At 41.6% G+C, this 20,878-nt stretch overlaps 2 protein-coding genes, 1 long non-coding RNA gene and 1 pseudogene across 3 annotated transcripts; all 4 read right to left on the reverse strand.

The window, feature by feature from the left end:
• Positions 1 to 636: 636 nt before the first annotated feature.
• On the reverse strand, positions 637 to 2,088 carry LOC145907052 (uncharacterized). Its single transcript, XM_082994491.1, has one exon. The coding sequence runs from the start codon at positions 2,086 to 2,088 to the stop codon at positions 637 to 639; it is 1,452 nt and encodes a 483-aa protein (XP_082850617.1).
• A 658-nt stretch (positions 2,089 to 2,746) lies between these two features.
• On the reverse strand, positions 2,747 to 6,497 carry LOC145907053 (uncharacterized; annotated as a pseudogene).
• A 3,410-nt stretch (positions 6,498 to 9,907) lies between these two features.
• LOC145906777 (uncharacterized) lies at positions 9,908 to 11,429 on the reverse strand. Its single transcript, XR_014402864.1, has 6 exons — positions 11,395 to 11,429; positions 11,058 to 11,105; positions 10,777 to 10,824; positions 10,537 to 10,581; positions 10,093 to 10,146; positions 9,908 to 10,027 (listed from the first exon to the last, which is right to left on the reverse strand). It is a non-coding gene; the product is annotated as an uncharacterized LOC145906777 (long non-coding RNA).
• A 68-nt stretch (positions 11,430 to 11,497) lies between these two features.
• LOC145907054 (receptor-interacting serine/threonine-protein kinase 1-like) lies at positions 11,498 to 13,622 on the reverse strand. Its single transcript, XM_082994492.1, has 5 exons — positions 13,605 to 13,622; positions 13,109 to 13,278; positions 11,810 to 12,669; positions 11,682 to 11,741; positions 11,498 to 11,625 (listed from the first exon to the last, which is right to left on the reverse strand). Exons 1-5 carry the CDS (start codon positions 13,620 to 13,622, stop codon positions 11,498 to 11,500), a joined length of 1,236 nt encoding a protein of 411 aa, XP_082850618.1.
• Positions 13,623 to 20,878: the final 7,256 nt, after the last annotated feature.

The following is a 20,878-nucleotide window of genomic DNA, read 5'->3' on the forward strand; positions in this document are numbered from 1 at the left end:
TGTTTTTATTACTGGGAAATTTCCCCATGCAATAGCCACAGTCAAATCTTTTTGGTTTAGTGGCTGCAATATCAACTTACAATGGCTTTACTAATAAGGAACTGAAATTGCAGCTGTAACACGGCTAAGCTAACTTTGTCACAGGGGTTTGACCGCACCGTCAGGAAAGAACAGTATTCTTTTATTCTGCGGCACAGTTAACAAACTGTGACACGTTCACTAAACAAACAAACACATATTAGCGAACAGTCACACATGCAACATGACAGACAACATTTAACTCACCAATACAAGATGCACAAGGACCGACTTCGAATAGCATTCGGTTGCACCAGGTAAATTTACGTTAGGCAGTCACTATTGAAGTTGTCAACTTAAGTCAATTCACTGCAATTCACAACAGATATTTAACCACCAAAACAGTTTAATGCACGCGGACAAGTTCAACACGTGGCAAACATTAAGACTGCTGGCACTAGCCTTGCATCATACAGTTGGTAGGGGGATTATGACGTTTCTATTGTTGTGAAATTTCCTCACATGGAAAGTTACGCGCACAGAAATCTTACACTCCCCCCAAAAATTGTCGCAGCGACGTACAACACAATTTCGACGCGCGTTTGTATCAATCGTTTGTCAGTGTTTCTCAGCGACCATTGTCGCCGGGTCATCGTGTGGTAGGTGATCGTCTCCTCTCCCATCAACTGGTACGACCACACACAGCTTGTGAATGGGTCTTCGCACAATCGTTCCTCTCGATCGAATTCGAACACTGCGGACCACACCAAAGTCATCAGGATTGGTTGATTCAACGCGGCCGATCGACCAAGAACGTTTGGGGGCAGCATCATCAACCAGAAGTACCACATCACCGACCTGGACATTTCTCTTCTCATGATGCCACTTCTGGCGAGCGATGATTGTACGCAAGTATTCCCGAGCCCATCGTCTCCAAAATTGATCTGCAATATATTGGACCTTGCGCCAACCCCGGCGCGCGTAGCAGTCACGATCACTTGTGACGATTGGAAGCATCCCTCCGGACGGATTTATCCTTAGCAAGTGATTATGTGTCAATGGTGACTCACCAACGTCATCAAGTGTGACCCGAGTCAGGGGTCGCGAGTTGATAATTGATTCCGCTTCAAGCAAAAACGTTTGCAGATGATCATCGTTGAGGACTCGTTCGTTCGTCAGCAAGGAGAGGACGCGTCGAACAGACCGAATCATCCTTTCCCAGGCACCTCCCATGTGACTTGTACCAGGTGGGTTAAAGTGCCACTGAACTTCTTTCTTTTTGAAGAACTCTTCTGTTTGGTTCTGGTTCCATTCACGTACGGCGTCACGACGAACACGCGCAGCACCCACAAAATTCGTGCCGTCATCGGAATAAATTAGCAGCACTTCGCCGCGACGAGCAATAAATCTGCGAAAGGCATTTATAAAGGCATCGGTGCTTAGGTCATGTGCCACCTCGAGATGAATTGCTCTTGTAGTTAGGCATGTAAAGAGACAACCCCATCTCTTAACTTCGCAGCGCCTTTGCTTGGCGACTAGAGGTCCGAAATAATCGACTCCTGTAAATGCAAAGGGAAATTCATTCATTTGCAGACGAGCTGGCGGTAAATTGGACATAATTTGCCCTTCAGACTTTGCGTTACGGCGCCGGCATACCAAACATGCGCGGAGAACACGTCGCACCGCCACTGCACCTTTAACGATCCAATAGCGTTGGTTCATCTGGGACAGAATGTGGCTCACGCCAGAATGTCCACACTCTGCATGGAAATGGGAAATTAGCAACTCAGTCAGGTACGAGTTGTGAGGCAAAATGGCAGGATGTCGGGCCTCAAAAGGAATTGGCGCCTTTTCCAAACGACCGCCAACCCTAAGCATTCCATCAATCATCACAGGATCCATACGAAAAACTGCCGATGACTTGCTTGGTTTCTTCAAGTTTCCATCTGGGGTAATTGCTATCACCCATTGTGAGAAATGACCTCGTTGCACATATTTCACCAACTCGGCTTCAGCCGTCTGCAGCTCATCAACTCTCAGGGCCGAGGAGCCAAATCGCGGTTTTTGCATTTCGCAGAATTGCCTTCAAACGCAAAAACCATGCAGCAGCACGTTTAGGTTGATACAACGAAGAAAATTTCGTTATTAAAACATCTGTGGGAGGACATTTCTCTACCACAGTAAACACACCACAAGGTTTCTTATCAAATACATTAACCTCAACAGGATCTGTAGCAGCGTAACCAAACATGTTTGGCCAGCAGTCGGGCGTCTTCTTGAGAAACGACAGTCCGTCAAACTACAATTTACTCCTCACCAGGGCATCGGCTGAGACTCCCCTCGAAGCCAAATCAGCAGGGTTTTCCGTCGTCGGAACATGTTTCCAGTTCTTCACACAGGTATTCTTCTCGATCGTTGCCAAACGACGAGAGATCTTCGTTTATCATTTTTAATGCTTTGCAGCACCACAGACGAATCCGTCCAAAATATAGAGGGACGCAGGTCCAAACACATTTCCTTTCTGACAATCAGTTCCACGTACACAGCCAGAACAGCAGCCATCAATTCCAACCGTGGAATAGAATTTTCACCCTGGGGTGTTAGACGACATTTACTCATAACCAAGGTACAGGTCATTTCGCTTTCTTTATTCGTTGATCGGAGGTAGCACACAGCTCCGTGACTTCTTTGGATGCGTCAGCAAACACATGAAGTTGACTTCTTATCATCACATTGTGGCGCTGACACCAAATCCAAATGATCGTGGAATACGCCTTTCCTGCAGGCTGTGTAAGCAGACTAACCACTTCTCCCATTTTCGTAAGTCCTTAGCAGGCATCTCTTCGTCCCATTCAATTTCTTGCTTGCACAAGCTTCTATAAATAAGCCGGGCTCGCAACACGACGGGGGTAACAAAACCCAATGGGTCGAATAGAGAATTCATAGTTGACAAGAGGCCTCGCCGAGTGCGCGGCTTTATTGGCAACGAAACAGCAAATAGAAATGCGTCAGTATGAACATTCCACTGTATACCGAGCACACGCTCTTGTAATTCAGCGTCCATCGGGCGCACCTGGAAAGCCATTGATAATTCATTTTCCGGTAAGCGATCAAGAATCTCCTTGCAGTTTGACAACCACTTGGTCGAGCGAAACCAACCCTTCTCAAGCAAGGAGCGCAGACCATCGACAAGCTGCAATCCAGTTTGAACGTCTGTCACCGATGTGAGGCAGTCATCGACGTAGAAATTACGTTCAACCGTAGAGGCAACAATGGGTTCAAATTCACTCCCAAAATCACTAGCGGTTTGACGTAAACAAAAGGTTGCGCAGCTTGGAGACGAAGTTGCCCCGAAGAAATGTACATTCATTCTGTGGGGCACAGGCTCACCTGACAGGTTCCCACCAGGCCACCAAAGGAAACGCAAACTGTCACGATCACGAGGGGCAACTCTCACTTGGTAAAACATGGCCTCAATGTCAGCTACCAAGGCAATTGGCGACTTGCGGAAGCGCAACAAGACGCCAAGTAGACTGTTGACAAGATCAGGACCTTGCATCAACGTTTGGTTCAAAGACAGTCCACGGTATTGAGCTGCGCAATCAAACACAACACGCAACTTACCAGGTTTGTGAGGGTTCACAACACCATGATGAGGTATGTACCACGTCAGATGTTTGGTAATCAGTTCCTCCTCTGGTACTTCTTCGGCAAATCCTTTGTCGATGGTTGCTTGCATTTGCTCAGTGTACTTCTGATGCATTTTCTCGTCGTTGCTCAATCGACGTTTCAACGATTCCAATCTTTTGTTGGCCATCTTCAGATTGTTAGGCAAAACTTGGTGATCATGTCTCCACGGCAGTGGCAATTCATAATGTCCATCAATGTATTGGACTGAGTCCTTCATCAACTGGTACGTCCTCCGATCTTCCCTGGAGAAAGGACTTCCAAGCAATTCGTCTTCTTCTTCTTTGGGGATCAGGTCACTCTCGTCGCTTAGAAACATGGTATGGGCGGCGTCCATGACGCAAGCAAAGTTGGCATCTGCAGCAGATTTGCGGACAGCCTCGAGCGATCGACCTAGCAAAGACCGTCCAAGAGGCGTCTTCACGGCATCTGGGCATTCGTCGTTTCCAGGACGACTGCACTGTACACGATGTGCCACAGGTACATTAGCACCAATCAACAATGTGACAGTTCCACCAGCAACGGAAGACAGTTGTAGACTCCTTATTGATGGGTGCATCTTCCGAGTTTTCCAGGTGGGAGACTTGTTCGGTTTCACAGGTATTTACTCAACAACTACTACTTCTGGCAAGTTTATTTGCTCACCTCCATCAAGTGGTTCGACTGACACGGAAATTGCGATTGTGTCCAGTTTTTGCGGTGTCGTCAGTGTGTTCAACAAAATTTGTTTGGGTCGTCCAGACGCACCTAATTTGTCTACCAACTTACGTTCACAAAACGTTGTGAACCCAGATCCAGAAAAGCGTACGTGGCAATGGAAGTGGTCCCATGGCGAACAACGACAGGTAGAACATTCAGGTACACACTAGACGCGTTGACACTTGCACTGTACTGGCGACTTCGGATCGTGGCACAAGCAGGATTGTCATTCTTTACCCCTTCGGATACAGTAGGAGGGGCTGGGTAATGCAGCAATTTATGGTGCGATTTACCATCGCATCCGTTGACAAAGCAACTTTGACTGGAATCACAGTCACTAGCACGGTGGCCAGCCTTTAAACACTTAAAACACAAACCCATTGAACGCACGAACCTGCGTCGATCATTCACGACATTTTCCTAAACTGGACACATGCGTCAAGAGAATGGCTCCCGTTGCACAACAAACACTTCATTGGCACGTGTGTTTTGTCCTTAATTTTCGGCGCAGAAGTCGCCACAGTGCCGTGCGCAATTGCCTTCGGCCGGCGGCTTCCTTTGTTGTCTTCTTTCGATGAATACAGCGCCTTACCAAAAATCGAGTTTGCAACCTTGCTTTTTTGTGCAACAAACTCTGTAAGAGTCGCAAAGGTAGCTCGTTTTTCAGTGTCATGCTCAATCTGTGCGGACATCGAAACCCATTCCTTTCGCATGTTGAATGGGAGTTTCCTAATAACAGCCAACATGACATCCATGGAATCAACACTAGAAGCATGTCTTATATGTCATATGTAGTGCCGTACAGCATTTGTCCAACAGCACAGATAATTTCATGAGACCATCGGGGTCGTTGTCCTTGACAACAGGAGCTGACATCAGCTGTTCTTCGCATCTTTGTGCGATAATGTGAGGTTGGCTATATTCGTTATACAAGGTTTGCCAGGCCAGCCTGTACCCTTCGGCTGCATCTTTCGCGTTAAAGCGTTCAATTTTTTCCCGAATATGAGGCTTACAGTGCTGTACCATATACAACAGCCGCATCTCATCATTGTGGGCCTTCTTAGCAATGTAGGTATCAAACTGTCGTACGAATAGCCTGTAATTTAGTGAATCACCATCAAATTTGCTTACTTCAGGACTCGGCAAGTTCACATGGTATGCGTCCTGATACGTCTTTGGTAGTGGCGAGATATTTTGGGGACTAGGGCAACATCTATTTGCGTCTGCACGAGGGATTTCATCAAACGTACCAGTCCTATGCTTCTCGATGCGTGGTGCGGGCACGTTCACAGGCGCTTCAATGTGTTGCGCTTTTGACCTAATTTGTGGACACGAGCCCCGTACAGCATTTGACGGCAACTGTGAGCTCGTATGTTGAAAAACATTTGACAGCAATCGTGGGCGAGGGATAGAAATTGAACTACCTTTTGTAACAGACGCCAGGCTTGAATTGCCAGTAGACTCTTCCTCCCATGCCTCCATTTCAGCTTCAGCGAATTGCAAATCGTGGGGCCTTTGCACAGCGTGCTTCTCCGCTTCTTCACTGGTACGCCGGGCTTCATTCTCCGCCTCACGTCGAATTCGTTCCGCCTTAAGCTCGGCCGTACGACATGCACGATCTGCTTCCAGCTCGGCCGTACGACGTAATCTATCCGCTTCTTCTGAGGCCCTTCGTACATTTTCCGCTTCTTGAGCACTTGCGAATTTCGCAAGCTTTAGTTTCACCTTACTGCGTCGAATTTCACTTCGTTTAGAACTCGAGGTTGAATTTCTACTCGAGTGAACAGACAACGCATCGACTGGTGACAATGGTAGGGGAACTGATCTAGGCTGCGGGTCATGCAGCTTCGAGCGACCCTTTCATTGAATTCTTGTTTGTCTCGGCAACGCGAGATTATGTCAGGTAGTTTATCACTATCCGACATATTTGAGTGAAGTTCAATTAGCTTACCAAAGTTTGCATTTACTTGGGGCAGGAACTCACGTAGCGCTGAAAGATCTTACAGCTTTTTCATAAGACTCTCTGCGCAAGCGTAGCTATCTTGTAGAGCCTTTAAAGCCTCTACTATTTCGTTTTCTTGATCTTCCGTCATACAGTTTACTTGTGATGCAATTTCACGGCAATGTCCGTGGTGACCAAATCAATCGTCGATCCTTCGCTTGTTGACGATTCCTAGTTTGTTAACGATGTAACACGGCTAAGCTAACCTTGTCACAGGGGTTTTACCGCACCGTCAGGAAAGAACAGTATTCTTTTATTCTGCGGCACAGTTAACAAACTGTGACACGTTCACTAAACAAACAAACACATATTAGCGAACAGACACATATTAGCGAACACACATGCAACATGACAGACAACATTTAACTCACCAATACAAGATGCACAAGGACCGACTTCGAATAGCATTCGGTTGCACCAGGTAAATTTACGTTAGGCAGTCACTATTTAAGTTGTCAACTTAAGTCAATTCACTGCAATTCACAACAGATATTTAACCACCAAAACAGTTTAATGCACACGGACAAGTTCAACACGTGGCAAACATTAAGACTGCTGGCACTAGCCTTGCATCATACAGTTGGTAGGGGGATTGTGACGTTTCTATTGTTGTGAAATTTCCTCACATGGAAAGTTACGCGCACAGAAATCTTACAGCAGCAATCCTAAGCATCAAGAAGACAGGCAACATTTCTTCAGTATACACGCGTTAAATCCTTTTTTTGTGATTTTTAGAAAGGTTTTAATTAACTGTGCCAAAACATTAATCGATAGTCTATGACGCATTACAAAAACCATGCGTCACGCGCAAATGAGTTAAAATACAACCAACCAATGTCCCTTTGCTGACGTAGATGTGCATGAATGTTTTTTTCATATTTATGTCACATTTGGGTATCTCTGTTATGAACGTGAAATAAAACCAGCTTAAGTCGTGTATAAACACAATGGACACTTTTGGAACGTTTCACGTTTGCCAATCATCGTAAAACTTGGTCGTTGCAATCTGTTATATAAATTTAGTGCAAAGGTTTTATCGGTGCTTCTAATCATAAAGAACAATATAGAGCTGTTAAAACAAATTAACGCTGCCAACACAAAACGGCATATTATGAGATCAACAGAATTTTTTGCAGCAAACGTGTTTGTGGTCTTGGTTCCCAACCTGTGGTACGCGATGGGCATTCAGGTTTATGCACAAAACATTTGACAAATATGTTTGGCGCTAACAATCCAACATTGATTTGCAGAAATTATACTTATATATTTTCTAATATACGGTCTGGTTATTCAATGCAACCAAACCAAGGTTTAAAGATGGTTCTTCACTCATTTATGCCATATTTTTTAATCAAATCAATAGATGGTTCGTTGCAACTGTGCAGGACTTTGAAGTGATTCGCGATAGAATTCAGGTTGGGAACCACTGCCATGGGCGCCTGACTCCATAACCTTTATGGTTTGATCGGTGCCCATGCCATTTTATTTCCTTGTTTTTTGTTCGTCGCGTAGTTGCTTTTCTCGCAAAAATAAACATGATTTTGATTGATTTGATTTGCCATGGCACATCAGGGTGAATGTGTTAAAAAGTTATATTTCATTCAATGGTATTGGATATAAATAAAAATTTGCTTGTCAGGGCTGTTTGGGGTTTCGTCGGTACCCTGAACTTATGAATTATATGGGACATTAAAATATTTTGAATAGTGAGCAATTCAAAACAAAAAATGGTGATGACGAGCCGGATAACTAAACGTGTGCAAAACATCCGCCATATATATTTTTTCGTAGGACCGCTGAAGCTAGAGACAGCTTTAAAATATCATGGTTTTTTGATGAACATTATAAATAACGACGATTGATCAATCCAAAACCAGCACTGCCCTTTTGGTTTCAATTTGTGATAAAAAGAGCCTTCTTTGTTCAGGTTAGTGCTGCTTTCTTTTGAAAGAGCAACCTTCTGTAAGCCCTGGTTTTCGTCTGGTTGGTTGGCACAGAAACTCAAAACATTTACCCGTTAATTGTAAAATGATTAGAACAGAATACACTACCTTATCAAAATTGCTGATGTATATATTGGTGTATCAGCGTCTGGTATGTTATCCGGTCCAACCTTGGAACAGTGGTGTAACCATGGCAATATTACTTTTTTAGGCTTAGTTTCATATTTCGCTGCATTTTTTCCTCTTGATTTGATATTTTTATTTCCCAAACGCAAATAAAAATTGAGGGTTGATACCACCCCCATGCCCCGGAAAGTAAAACAAATGTAACCTCATTTGGCCAATATATGCATACTGTTTGTGGTATTACTTATTTGATCCCTATTTTTTTGCTTGTTTGGTGACACTTACATTTGTATCCCAATATCAAATATAAAATACGACAAAAATAGTTGTGCTGCTTTCCTGAGGCTTTAGCATCTTTTCGAAACTTCAGACTACCTTACAGTTTTACATACCAAGAACATGTTGATAATTGACGCTGAAAAAGTTACTTTACAAGTGAAGTTTAACGTGACATATAATACTGAAAGTGAAAGCAGATTTTTTACTGACAGCAGATTTGTCAAAGGTATTTTTCATTGCAAACTGTTTTTATTTTCCATTACAGGGACTCTGCGAAAGTTGACTTGGTAGCCCAAGGAATGAATTGCAAATGTTTCAGATTGACCAATCAGAACAAAATGAATTTTTATTCAAATTCAAACATACACAAACTGACACATACAGTATAGGAGTAATATACAGGTACACTGGTAACGAAACTACAACTTTCAATCAATGTTTTCGAAATAACACAATTTTTGTTAAGATTTGTTGCAAATTTGTTGCGGCTGTGTAGTAAGCATTCTCCATTAAATATGCTTTTGAGAAGAACACACAATTGATCTGTTTCTCTTAGTTTGTTCTAATACCAAACTTCTGTAGTCTTCGCTGATATCTTCAGCTTTAGTATAAATATCTACACCTTCCGCATAAAGCTTCAGGGATTCTTGAAACCGTTTTTGACGTCCATACACTGAACCAAGGTTGGAGACACAATGTCCTAACACGTGGTATTTGCAAGCATTATCACCAAACGTGGATTTCATCAAGTGAATGGCTTCTTCCAATATAGGCTCAGTGGATTCAAGGTCAGGAATTGAAAGCAAGCAGTAAGCGGTAAACTGCATGCACCACGTTTGATTAATGACCCTGTCACGTTCGCTTAGGTCTTCCATGTTTTGAATTTTTACCACAAAGCTCCTCATAATTGGAATGACATGTTGTTGCCACATCGACCGATCAATGGAGTTTGTTTCTCTCACATGTTTGTTGATTTCCTTCAAACCACCGAGGCACATTCTAACCCCCACTGCTGCATTTGATATGTTTGCATGACAAGCAAACATTTCAGCAGAAAGGTAATAGAAGGCCTGAGCTCGATTGAAAAATTTTTTAAAGCGGTAATCATCGGCTAATTTCTTTAACTCTTCAGCAGTTGATTGAAAGTTGTCGTGGAGAAGTTGAGATAGTTGATGCAAGTACGAATTTGCATTTGACCAATTTCCCTTTTTCACGCTTTCATCGTATTTATTCAAAGCGTTTGGCAACTGTTTTTGGGCAACCGTCATATGAACTACAAGCAAACAAAAACCAACATTTAAACGCAAAAACGTTTAGCTCAAATGAAAAGAAAAATACCTCCAGACTGCAGAGCTTCCAGCAAAGGAACTTTATTTCTGTATTTTGAAGTGCCTACAAACGACATACTTTATGAGCTGTAATATTAAAACTAAGCTAACGTTTCCATCACGTCCTAAAGATTGACATTGAGAAAATCCTAATAAGAAATATAGGACAACGCAGAAGTAATGCCATGCTTTCGCATAGCAAGGCGGAATCGCCCCACTGCGCAGGTCCTTTATATTTGGCGATCACAGCTCTAATATTCTGATCATAAGGTTCACAGGCTTCGCAATGCCTTGGCTGCGAAACCTGTGAACCTTATGAGGAAATATAGGATTGATGCACAGAAAGTGGGTATTAGTAGTACATTAATATGTTTGATACCCCAAACAATTATAATGCATGCAGCCATCAAGCTGATCCCGCGCCGAACAACTTATTGTGTAAAAAAACACTTACCAAAGGTTTCTTTTGGAACCGTACTATCGTCGAATCGGGCAACCGCTTTAAAAAATAATAATTTTATTTGATTTTAATTGTAAACATATAAAATTACTACAAGGGATCAAGCAGCTTAATTAATTTATTGATAAACACAACACGTTAAAACGTTGTTCATTGAGTTGTAAAATTGCAAACAGCAAAAGGAAATACTTTTTTCTGTGTCTAATTTCACCCTGATATTCATGCAATTCATACCTGAAACTTCTTTCGGCGTGGTTTCATCATTCGTTGCAGTTTCTCCTCCTGAATGAAATAACTGACATTATGGAACCCCAAAACTCAACTTTTAGATTACGGAACGCAAAGTGACAGTAGTGCATTGTTATAATTGATACCATTAGCAGTCGTCTGCACAGATTACTCGATACTTTGGCCAAATATATTCGCGTTAAAGCATTTTTTGTATTCGTTGTTATAGCAACTGGTTGGTTATGCGACCCAACCTCGCAACAGTAATGTTAACATGACGTCATTACCAGAAGTTTTCTTGGGAATGGTTTCGTTCCTCGATTCATTTTCTTCCCCTGAATGAAAGATTGATTATTTTTTGGAAACACAAAGAAATTACTCAATTATAGTTGTTGCATCACATCGTACGCAAATTACAACACAACGCCCTTTTTACCTATATGACGTCACATACAAATCATTCTGCTATGCTATGCAAAATAAGATGGGAAGTTGTTTTACGAGTAATTTGCTTTAAAGCTGCTGTTAGGTTCATTATACTGCACTTCAGTTAACCGATTCTATTTGAATAGGATGGCAATGCAAAATGAGTGATATCCTTATCCAACGAATTGACAAACTTACGAAAAAAGGGTTTGGGAATTGTGTTTCCATCATCTCCACCTTCTGCCAATCAAAAGTTGTCAATTTTAAAAAAAGATTTTTTTTAACAGGCAAAAAATGTTTGTTACGCGCTAAAAATTGCTCTAAACGTCTTTTTTGCCAATTGAAATACCTGCACAAAACTAAGAAGACACTTACTATAGACTACTTCGGGAAGCCACGTATTGTCGATTCGAACCACAGCCTCAAAATCTAAATTTTACATGAAGTTTACTTTTGAACATGATTTTGTCTTGTGATGTATATACCTGTATGCAAATTTTGACCCACCAGCGCTGTTGATGAGCTTTCTTGTCGTACTTCTACATCTAGAATGTGTTTCAAATTGAAATGTTTTGAAATATCTCAATCATAATCTGGGAAATTAAATACTTACTGGTAAAGGTTCTTGATTCGGACGAAAACTGATGTAAACGTGCCAGTCTTTGATGGTTTGAGTCAAAACACGGCGTTTCCACTTGCATGCCTCTGAGTGCAGTTGAGACCTGCTCAGCCACCACCACTGGATCTTGCTTGGTAAAGTAACTGTCAAATCTATCACGAACACTGATTATATCTGGTCTTAAGGATGGGTTGGCATGCCAACATCTTTCCATATCACTTGCAAGAAGCCGCATGATTTCTTTATCCGCGTCACATAGCAACGCTTCAATTGCTGGGAATCCCAAACAATCTGGACGAAGACCATTTTTGACTGCTCTTTTGAAACCCTCGGGGTCACTGATGTTGACAAAGGGTGGCTGGCGAGTCAACATTGTATAAAGAACCACTCCATAGCTGTAAACATCCTGTTCTTTCGAAGGTTTCAAATTAAAGTTGTCGAATTTTTCTGGCGCAGCAAATTGCATCGTCATGTTCCACCTTCGAGCGACAGGTCGATCTGACGAAGATGTGGATCCTGTGTAGTTGGCGATCTCGGCACATCCGAAATCCGATATTTTGCAATGTAGCGTTATAGTGAAAAGCACATTCTCCGGTTTGAGGTCGCCGTGTATCAACCGCTTGTCGGAAAATATGTTGTGAATGACGGCAATGCCAGTTGCTATTTCAACGGCAAACCGAAGACGCAGGGTCATTCCAATGGTGACGTTTTCGTCAGCAAGTAGATCTCTGAGATTTCCGCCTTGGTAATATTCCATAACGATGGCCATGTTGAAAGGCCATTTTGCCCAGCCGTATACTCGCGCAATACAGTCATGGCTTGCTTGCTGAAGTAGGCTGAATTCCCTTTGTATCCTGTTATGTGCAAAATCTTATGAATGAAATGCGTATTAATGAGTATAAAGTAGCATATAAGTTCATTTGAACAACGTGAAACCCCGCACTATCTACAAACGGATTTCTTTCAATGCATTTCACCCGACAGACACCAAGAATTTATGGAGGAATGTAGAGGTTCACCACTGGGTGTACCCATTGCGAAAGTCAAGAATTGTTTTTTTAATTGTGCGCAGTGTTGCCTGTCAATATGCGCAATCCCACGTATCATTTCGTCAGTGGGCGTTTCGGCTTTTCACGAGGCATCGACTATCAGCGAGTTCCGCTGCAGCCTACTGTACATATGGGCTGTTGGCAGTCACATTGCAAAAAATTGGCCCGATAGTATTTAATCCATTTCGTTTATTCGGATTAACGATTAGTCTGACTGTATCAAGTACAAGTTTTTAAAACTTACCGTCTCAATATGTTTGCCTTTTGTCTGCCGCCACCAGTTATACTGAAGCACTTCATTGCAACAAGACTTAACACTTTATGTCGTCCAAGCAGTACAACGCCAAAACTTCCATTTCCAACCTCGCAAGAATCAACATCGAGCAAAATATCTACAGGGTCGAATTCCCGAAGCTGCAATTCAAAAAAATCTTTTGTAATGAAGTTTACTACAGAAATAACAACATATGAGAACAGGTTGGTTTAAACTTTGAACTATGGTTCACTTGTACTAATTATATTTTGAAAGATTGCATGTAGCATCGAAAAAGTAGATTTCAACAAACGTTTACTGCTGTGAAAAATGCATTGAATTAATTGAGCTGCACCAATAACATGAAAGAATTCCTCTGTTCATTAGGTTGTATATGCCATAGCCAATATATGCAATCAGTGTTTTTTTGATATTACTATATTATCACTTAAAACTACAAGAAAAAGAATGAAGTCAATAAACTTACGCTCTCCAATTCATCCATGATACAAGAATACTAAATAACCGAAGCTTAGCTAAAAGATAAACTTCTTCAGCAAAACAGCAGATAGTTCAGACGTCCGTTGCAACTAACGAATGACTCTGTTGATTCAGGACAAAGCAAACATTAGGCAGTTATTAAAAACCACTCAAGCATAAAATCTACTGCTGTCGACCACACAGTAAAATTGTTCGATGAGATAATTCACTTAGAGCCACTTTTTTCTCGTTTTCGGTCTTTTGTTCTTTCAGCCTCGTTCTCGACGCGCAGATATTTTCTCTCACGAACACTTGAATGTTGAAGTCACCCAGCAGGTGCTGTAACGTCTGAAACCTACCACTTAAACAAACACCGGCGGGTTTCCCCTCATCACATCTCCGCGACGAGCCACGAAGACGTCGGAGGAAGAAACGGGGATAACCGTTAGCGAGAGGCGCCTGATTAACGTAACCCACCTCTTGTTGTTGCACACCTTCACTTGATATCACCGACTCAGCCCAAATAAACAACGAGCGCACTACCGCCCGCTTGTGGGCGTTCGGGTGCGCCGAGCGAAACGAGTCATATCTATTGGAATGAGTGGGCTTGCGGTACAACCTTGTAGAGAGGTCCCTTGTTCACTAACACCGTAGACTACATTTTAGAATTGAAACAGAAGAAAGCCGTCTTGGACCGAAAACAAAATAGCCTCCCATACCTATCAAATGCATTACATCTAGGGTTTGAAACAAGTGCTTTGGCTTCGGGCCTTCACCCCACGAGTATAAGGAAGTCAAATACACGCAGCGCGCAGTTGCATGGTTGTCAAATGCCGGGCAATTTATAACAGACCTAAAAGTTTACAGCTTATATATACGCATGTCTTGCCCACTCGAGGAAATGTTAATCAATCAATGTTTAAGATTATGTCGGCGCTTTGCATGCCAGTAACAATGTGGTATTAGCCTAATATTGAAGACTAAAACGTACATACATTTACTTTTCCAAAAAAACCCTTGCTATAGGAAAAGAGAACAAGTCACAGTAAAACCGGAATGTTTCAACACAAAGTAAAGCAAGAATTATGGGGCGGTCTCAAATCGTCCATCCCTTTATTTGTAAAGTACAAATTAATTCTGTCAACTTGTAAAATTTACAGAGCAATTTCTTACAATTTTACGTCAATGCAATTATGTCAAAATCTATAACGGTTCAGACCATTTTGCTTGATTGGCGGCAATGTCAATTTATATATGTGATACAAGTAGTGTGTACACTATACAGTAAATCATAAATATCTGCATATTGACCCTGAAAACTGTGCAGGCAACATATGTGCAATTACCCAATAATACCGCAAAAATACAGAACTTTATGTGGTGCAAGCGCTGAACCAATAAATACATTTTTACATGTGAAGAAAATGTTTAAAACCGTGCCAAAAATTTATTTGATGGCCTTTATAAGAAAACATCAAAAATTCATGATAACACATATCTAATCCACAAAGACACAGTGAAATGACCGAAAAATAAACTATATTAGGGATAAAATTGCTGCTGTTGTCTGAAGGTTACTGGTAACAAAATGGTTTATTTTATTCGTATGGTGACTCATCTTTTTGCTGTCGCGTAGATCGGCACAGTTTCATAATCACGTTTTTCCACTGGTTCGTATACAAGAACGGGTTAAGGGCACTGTTAACTGGAAGCAAAAACCCAATGATGCAATACGTCACGTATTTGCTAATAGACGATTCATCTATGGACTTTGTGATCGCGATAAGTGAAATTGGAACCCAGCAAGCGAAGTCCGTCAACACAACGAGAAATATACGACGATGCATTGCTTTATTTTCTTGTTCTCGGGTGTTGTCTTTAGGCGAACTACAACAAAAGCAGCTGCAAATGCCCCAACATTTCATAGTAGAACTTGCGTCGAAGCCAGATGTTCGTCGTAGGATTATGGAGTAAGCGAGGGCCATGTAGAAGAAGGCAAAGAAGTTAAAACATACAATTTGCAGCAGGAACCCTAACGCCGGGTTTTGATCTGTGTTGAAATAATTAGGAAAGCAAAAACTTGTTCCACTGTAGTAAGGATAAGTCTTCAATGTTGTCTTGTTAAAAAGTTGCATATCGTCTAAAAGCGAAAACAGTTCCTCCCAAGAACGCGACATCGGTAATACGTACGAGCAGTTGACTTTCTTCAACATTGGTTTGACTATTTTTACCAGCTCGGTGTACGTTGCTGTAAACGGGAGATCGAAGCATTCATCTTCAACATACATGCTATTGTGAAACGTGTCTTCGTTTCCAAGTAAGGGGATGCACCCTACAAACGTCCACACAATCCAAGATAGAACGAGTTGAAAGATAACAGGCTTGATTTGAACTATTTTGTACGGCCAAAGTACGCTGTACAATCTACATGAAGTAATAAGTATTAAAGTTGTAACTGAAACTTGACTGGAGACAAACGCAGTTATTCCAATTAAAGAACAAGTGTTACCAGCTTTCCATAGTTGATAATCCCGCGACAAAAGCGGTTTTCCAATTTTAGAATACAAAACCATATGAGACAAGGTAATCAACCCCGTGAAAAAATCAGCAGTGCTTAAATTTAACAATAGGATATTGTGGAGTGTCTTCACTCTTTCCATGACTCCAAACTTCTTGTATAGGAGAGAAATACTATTGCACATTATAAGAACGTTGCCAAACAGAGCAAATACACCCAATGCCCATGTTATAATGTAACCAATGGTATACATCGCATCAAATCTAATACGATCTTCTCTAGGATCCAGGGCAAATCCACAGTTTAATAATTCGTTTGTTGAGATGCATTTGTTTGTCTTCACATAATGTCCCAATATACCTTGAAACCTTAACGACTTGCATTCTCCAAATGAAGCGTTTCGACAGATTTTGAACTCCTGGGGAAACTTGTCGTCGGTGGTGTTGCATAAGCTGGTACATTGACCAAAATTTGCACCTTTATGAAATATAATATAAATAATTTAGGCGTATTGAACTAGTCGAATACTTTGAGACTACTTTCAAGAAACAAAATTATGCATTTTTTACATAGACTCATGCAGATTTAAGCTTCACAATTTAACTTGTAATGTTGCTAAAACACTCATTGGACAGAGTCATAGAGCTTTGTAATTATTTTGTTTACATATGAAGGTACATTGGTTGCATGATCTCAAAACACTAAACTTTGTGTCAACATTTATGCGAACCCACATTTTCGTTGTAACATACTTACGTTATAGCCTAATTTAATCAGTGACTCGATTACGTTTAAAAACTTTTTTGTAACAGTCAATGTAAAGACATCCTACCATCAGGGTATAGATCTGTCATTTTGCGTCCTGTAAAGTCGACAATAAATGCTTCGTGGGGTCCTTTACACTTTCACGACCACCTATGACACTAATATTCTTTGGCAAACTGTATAAAAGTTTGCCCACCCGCTCTGAACAAGGAAGTAAAATCACAACCATTGAAGTGTCAAATTTTGAAGGATGAAGGTTTTGTGACTCACAGGTTCTATAATGGGTGATTGTGGCTAATCGTGTCTCCTTCATCAAGACCAGCTTTCCTTCAGTACGATACAATAGTCGTCTGTTTACCACAAAATATGATTACAACCAGTGATTAAAATTCAGAGAAACCCTAAATCATGCGGGGAAATATACCGAAGCTACATTTTCTTATGCTTTGTATTTTGGTTGCAAACAATCAATTCACTTGCACACATTTTGTTTTACAAAAATGCCTCAAAGAACCTCGCAATTTTATTTCTTGATACATGTTTGTGCGCTGGACCGTGACCCCGATAGAGCCTCCTTGCAGGCTCAACGTCATTGTACAAAAGTGTATGTTTAATTGTGACAGAAGGACAGATTTGCTTTGCCATTACAATATGCTTTGCAGCAACAGCAATACAATATTAATTCACCATCCATCACTTGCAGTTGTCTAAATGTCAGACAATAACATTCCAGATACTATAACACATGTAATTTACTGTCCCAATCTTTTGGCCGCAATTATTGCTTTAAATTAACTAAAAGCACAAATTAAAAAGTTGACGTAGAAAGCATTGGTTTTGTTGATCCTCGTTGGTGTAAAGCTTTTTTTCAACTTTTGCATGAACAATACCACGCTGAACCTACGCAGACGTTCTTGCTGCAGGAAATCCTGTTTAATAATCACATTGGTGATTTCTCTGAAACTTTTGCACACTTTCTTCCCGTATGACTATGAATAAGCTGATCGTTTCCATGGAAGTTTCATTCAACCAAGCACTTTTCAAATTCTTTCATCAAGGTTTTTGTTGTAGAAGACGTTTTGCGAGTCTAAAACCACAAATATATTTTCAGTAGCAAAATCCTGATTTCTTTCATTGTGATTTACATGCCGTCGGCATAAGTTGTGTTATAACAGCACTTTTTTCTATAGTTAAAAATACCAATAAAACATTTGCAGCAATTGGTTGTATTAACATTGCTAGCCTACTTGTATTGGTTGCCATGATAAAGTTACGCAAAAATGTTCACAATAAATGCAAAGCGTGACAAAAAGTGACGACGCCATCAAGCACCCGCAGTAAACAATAAGAAATACACTCAGACTTCTCGGATCATAAACTGCATTTTAACTGAACTACATAGGGTTCTTTGTGGGCGACTTATGAAAATCAAAGTTTGAACTATTTTCTAATTGGCTATATGAAAAACACCGAAAGTTCAACAAACCCATACAAATCCAGACCGTTTTTAATTCGTAGGCTGCTTGAAGCATCGCCTCGACTGACAGTGTCAATCACCCGTACCTACAATGGCAAACCAACATGAAGTTCGAGTGTACGCCTGTAAGCTAAACCAGATGGGTAACGAATTCATTTTGCCTGAGAAGTGTGAAAGGCAGAAGCACCAAACACTGCAGAAGACTCAACAGTTACAACACATTATTGTAAACTGCCGGAAAGAAAACACATTGTTCTTTGTCGTTGACGCATCTACTATTTTTGTGAATGTGCAGCGACTCAAGAAAGAGTCGCTTGGTGTGGTCCAACTCCTTTTCCAGAACGTGGGCTTTATCGAAGTCAACTTCGTGTCGCAATGTTTCCGCATGCTTGGCAAACGCAGTCTTGCTGGCATCTTTCGATGCGACATCACGGCGATGCTCTTTCGCATACTGTGAGATTTCTGTGCGCGTAACTTTCCATGTGAGAAAATTTCACAACAATAGAAACGTCATAATGCCCCTACCAACTGTATGATGCAAGGCTAGTGCCAGCAGTCTTAATGTTTGCCACGTGTTGAACTTGTCCGCGTGCATTAAACTGTTTTGGTGGTTAAATATCTGTTGTGAATTGCAGTGAATTGACTTAAGTTGATAACTTAAATAGTGACTGAATAACGAATATTAACCTGGTGCAACCGATTGCTATTCGAAGTCGGTCCTTGTGCATCTTGTATTGGTGAGTTAAATGTTGTCTGTCATGTTGCATGTGTGACTGTTCGCTAATATGTGTTTGTTTGTTTAGTGAACGTGTCACAGTTTGTTAACTGTGCCGCAGAATAAAAGAATACTGTTCTTTCCTGACGGTGCGGTCAAACCCCTGTGACAAGGCTAGCTGGCCGTGTTACATCGTTAACAAACTAGGAATCGTCAACAAGCGAAGGATCGACGATTGATTTGGTCACCACGGACATTTCCGTGAAATTGCATCACAAGTAAACCGTATGACATAAGATCAAGAAAACGAAATAGAAGAGCCTTTAAAGCAGGGGTTCTTAACCTGGGGTCCATGAACCCCCAAGGGGTCCGAGAAAATGCATTAAGGGGTCCATGAAACGAAATAAAATTATTCCGAAAATCCACGTATTTTCCTCTGTCCATAAGGTTTCGCTGTCCACGAATTTGAATTTTTCGACATTTGCAATGTGTTTCTTGCAAAGGGGTCCATAGCTTTTCAAAGAATGTTTTAGGGGTTCGTGATCCAAAAAAGGTTAAGAAACACTGCTTTAAAGGCTCTACAAGATAGCTACGCTTGCGCAGAGAGTCTTATGAAAAAGCCGCAAGATCTTTCAGCGCTACGTAAGTTCCTGCCCCAAGTAAATGCAAACTTTGATAAGCTAATTGAACTTCACTCAAATATGTCGGATAGTGATAAACTACCTGACATAATCTCGCGTTGCCGAGACAAACAAGAATTCAATGAAAGGGTCGCTCGAAGCTGCATGACCCGCAGCCTAGATCAGTTCCCCTACCATTGTCACCAGTCGACGCGTTGTCTGTTCACTCGAGTTGAAATTCAACCTCGAGTTCTATACGAAGTGAAATTCGACGCAGTAAGGTGAAACTAAAGCTTGCGAAATTCGCAAGTGCTCAAGAAGCCGAAAATGTACGAAGGGCCTCAGAAGAAGCAGATAGATTACGTCGTACGACCGAGCTGGAAGCAGATCGTGCACGTCGTACGGCCGAGCTTGAGGCAGAACGAATTCGACGTGAGGCAGAGAATGAAGCCCGGCGCATCAGCGAAGAAGCGGAGAAGCACGCTGCGCAAAGGCGCCACGATTTGCAACTCGTTGAAGCTGAAATGGAGGCATGGGAGGAAGAGTCTACTGGTAATTCAAGCCTGGCGTCTGTTACAAAAGGTAGTTCAATTTCTATCCCTCGCCCACAATTACTGTCAAATGTTTTTCAACATACGAGCTCACAGTTGCCGTCAAATGCTGTACGGGGCTCGTGTCCATAAATTAGATCAAATGCGCAACACATGGAAGCGCCTGTGAACGCACCACGCATCGAGAAGCAAAGGACTGGTACGTTTGATGAAATCCCTCGTGCAGACGCAAAGAGATGTTGCCCTAGTCCCCAAAATATCTCGCCACTACCAAAGATGTATCTGGACGCATACCATGTGAACTTGCCGAGTCCTGAAGTAACCAAATTTGATGGTGATTCACTAAATTACTGGCTATTCGTACGACAGTTTGATACCTACATTGCTAAGAAGGCCCACAATGATGAGATGCGGCTGTTGTATTTGGTACAGCACTGTAAGCCCCATATTCGGGAAAAAATTGAACGCTTTAACGCGAAAGATCCATGGATGTCATGTTGGCTGTTATTAGGAAACTCCCGTTTAGCATGCGAAAGGACTGGGTTTCGATGTCCGCACAGATTGAGCATGACACTGAAAAACGAGCTACCTTTGCGACTCTTACAGAGTTTGTAGCACTAAAAAGCAAGGTTGCA

Source organism: Ascidia mentula, chromosome 6 (genome assembly GCF_947561715.1).
Source record: "Ascidia mentula chromosome 6, kaAscMent1.1, whole genome shotgun sequence".
Classification (NCBI taxonomy): Eukaryota; Metazoa; Chordata; class Ascidiacea; order Phlebobranchia; family Ascidiidae; genus Ascidia; species Ascidia mentula.

Excerpts from the sequence above, each read along its gene's own strand:
- LOC145907052 (XM_082994491.1), bottom strand. The coding sequence starts at position 2,088 with ATGCAAAAACCGCGATTTGGCTCCTCGGCCCTGAGAGTTGATGAGCTG.
- LOC145907054 (XM_082994492.1), bottom strand. Across the intron at positions 12,670-13,108 it reads AAGGCAAACATATTGAGACG|GATACAAAGGGAATTCAGCC; the intron begins GTAAGTTTTAAA and ends TGCACATAACAG. Across the intron at positions 11,742-11,809 it reads CGAATCAAGAACCTTTACCA|ATGTAGAAGTACGACAAGAA; the intron begins GTAAGTATTTAA and ends AACACATTCTAG.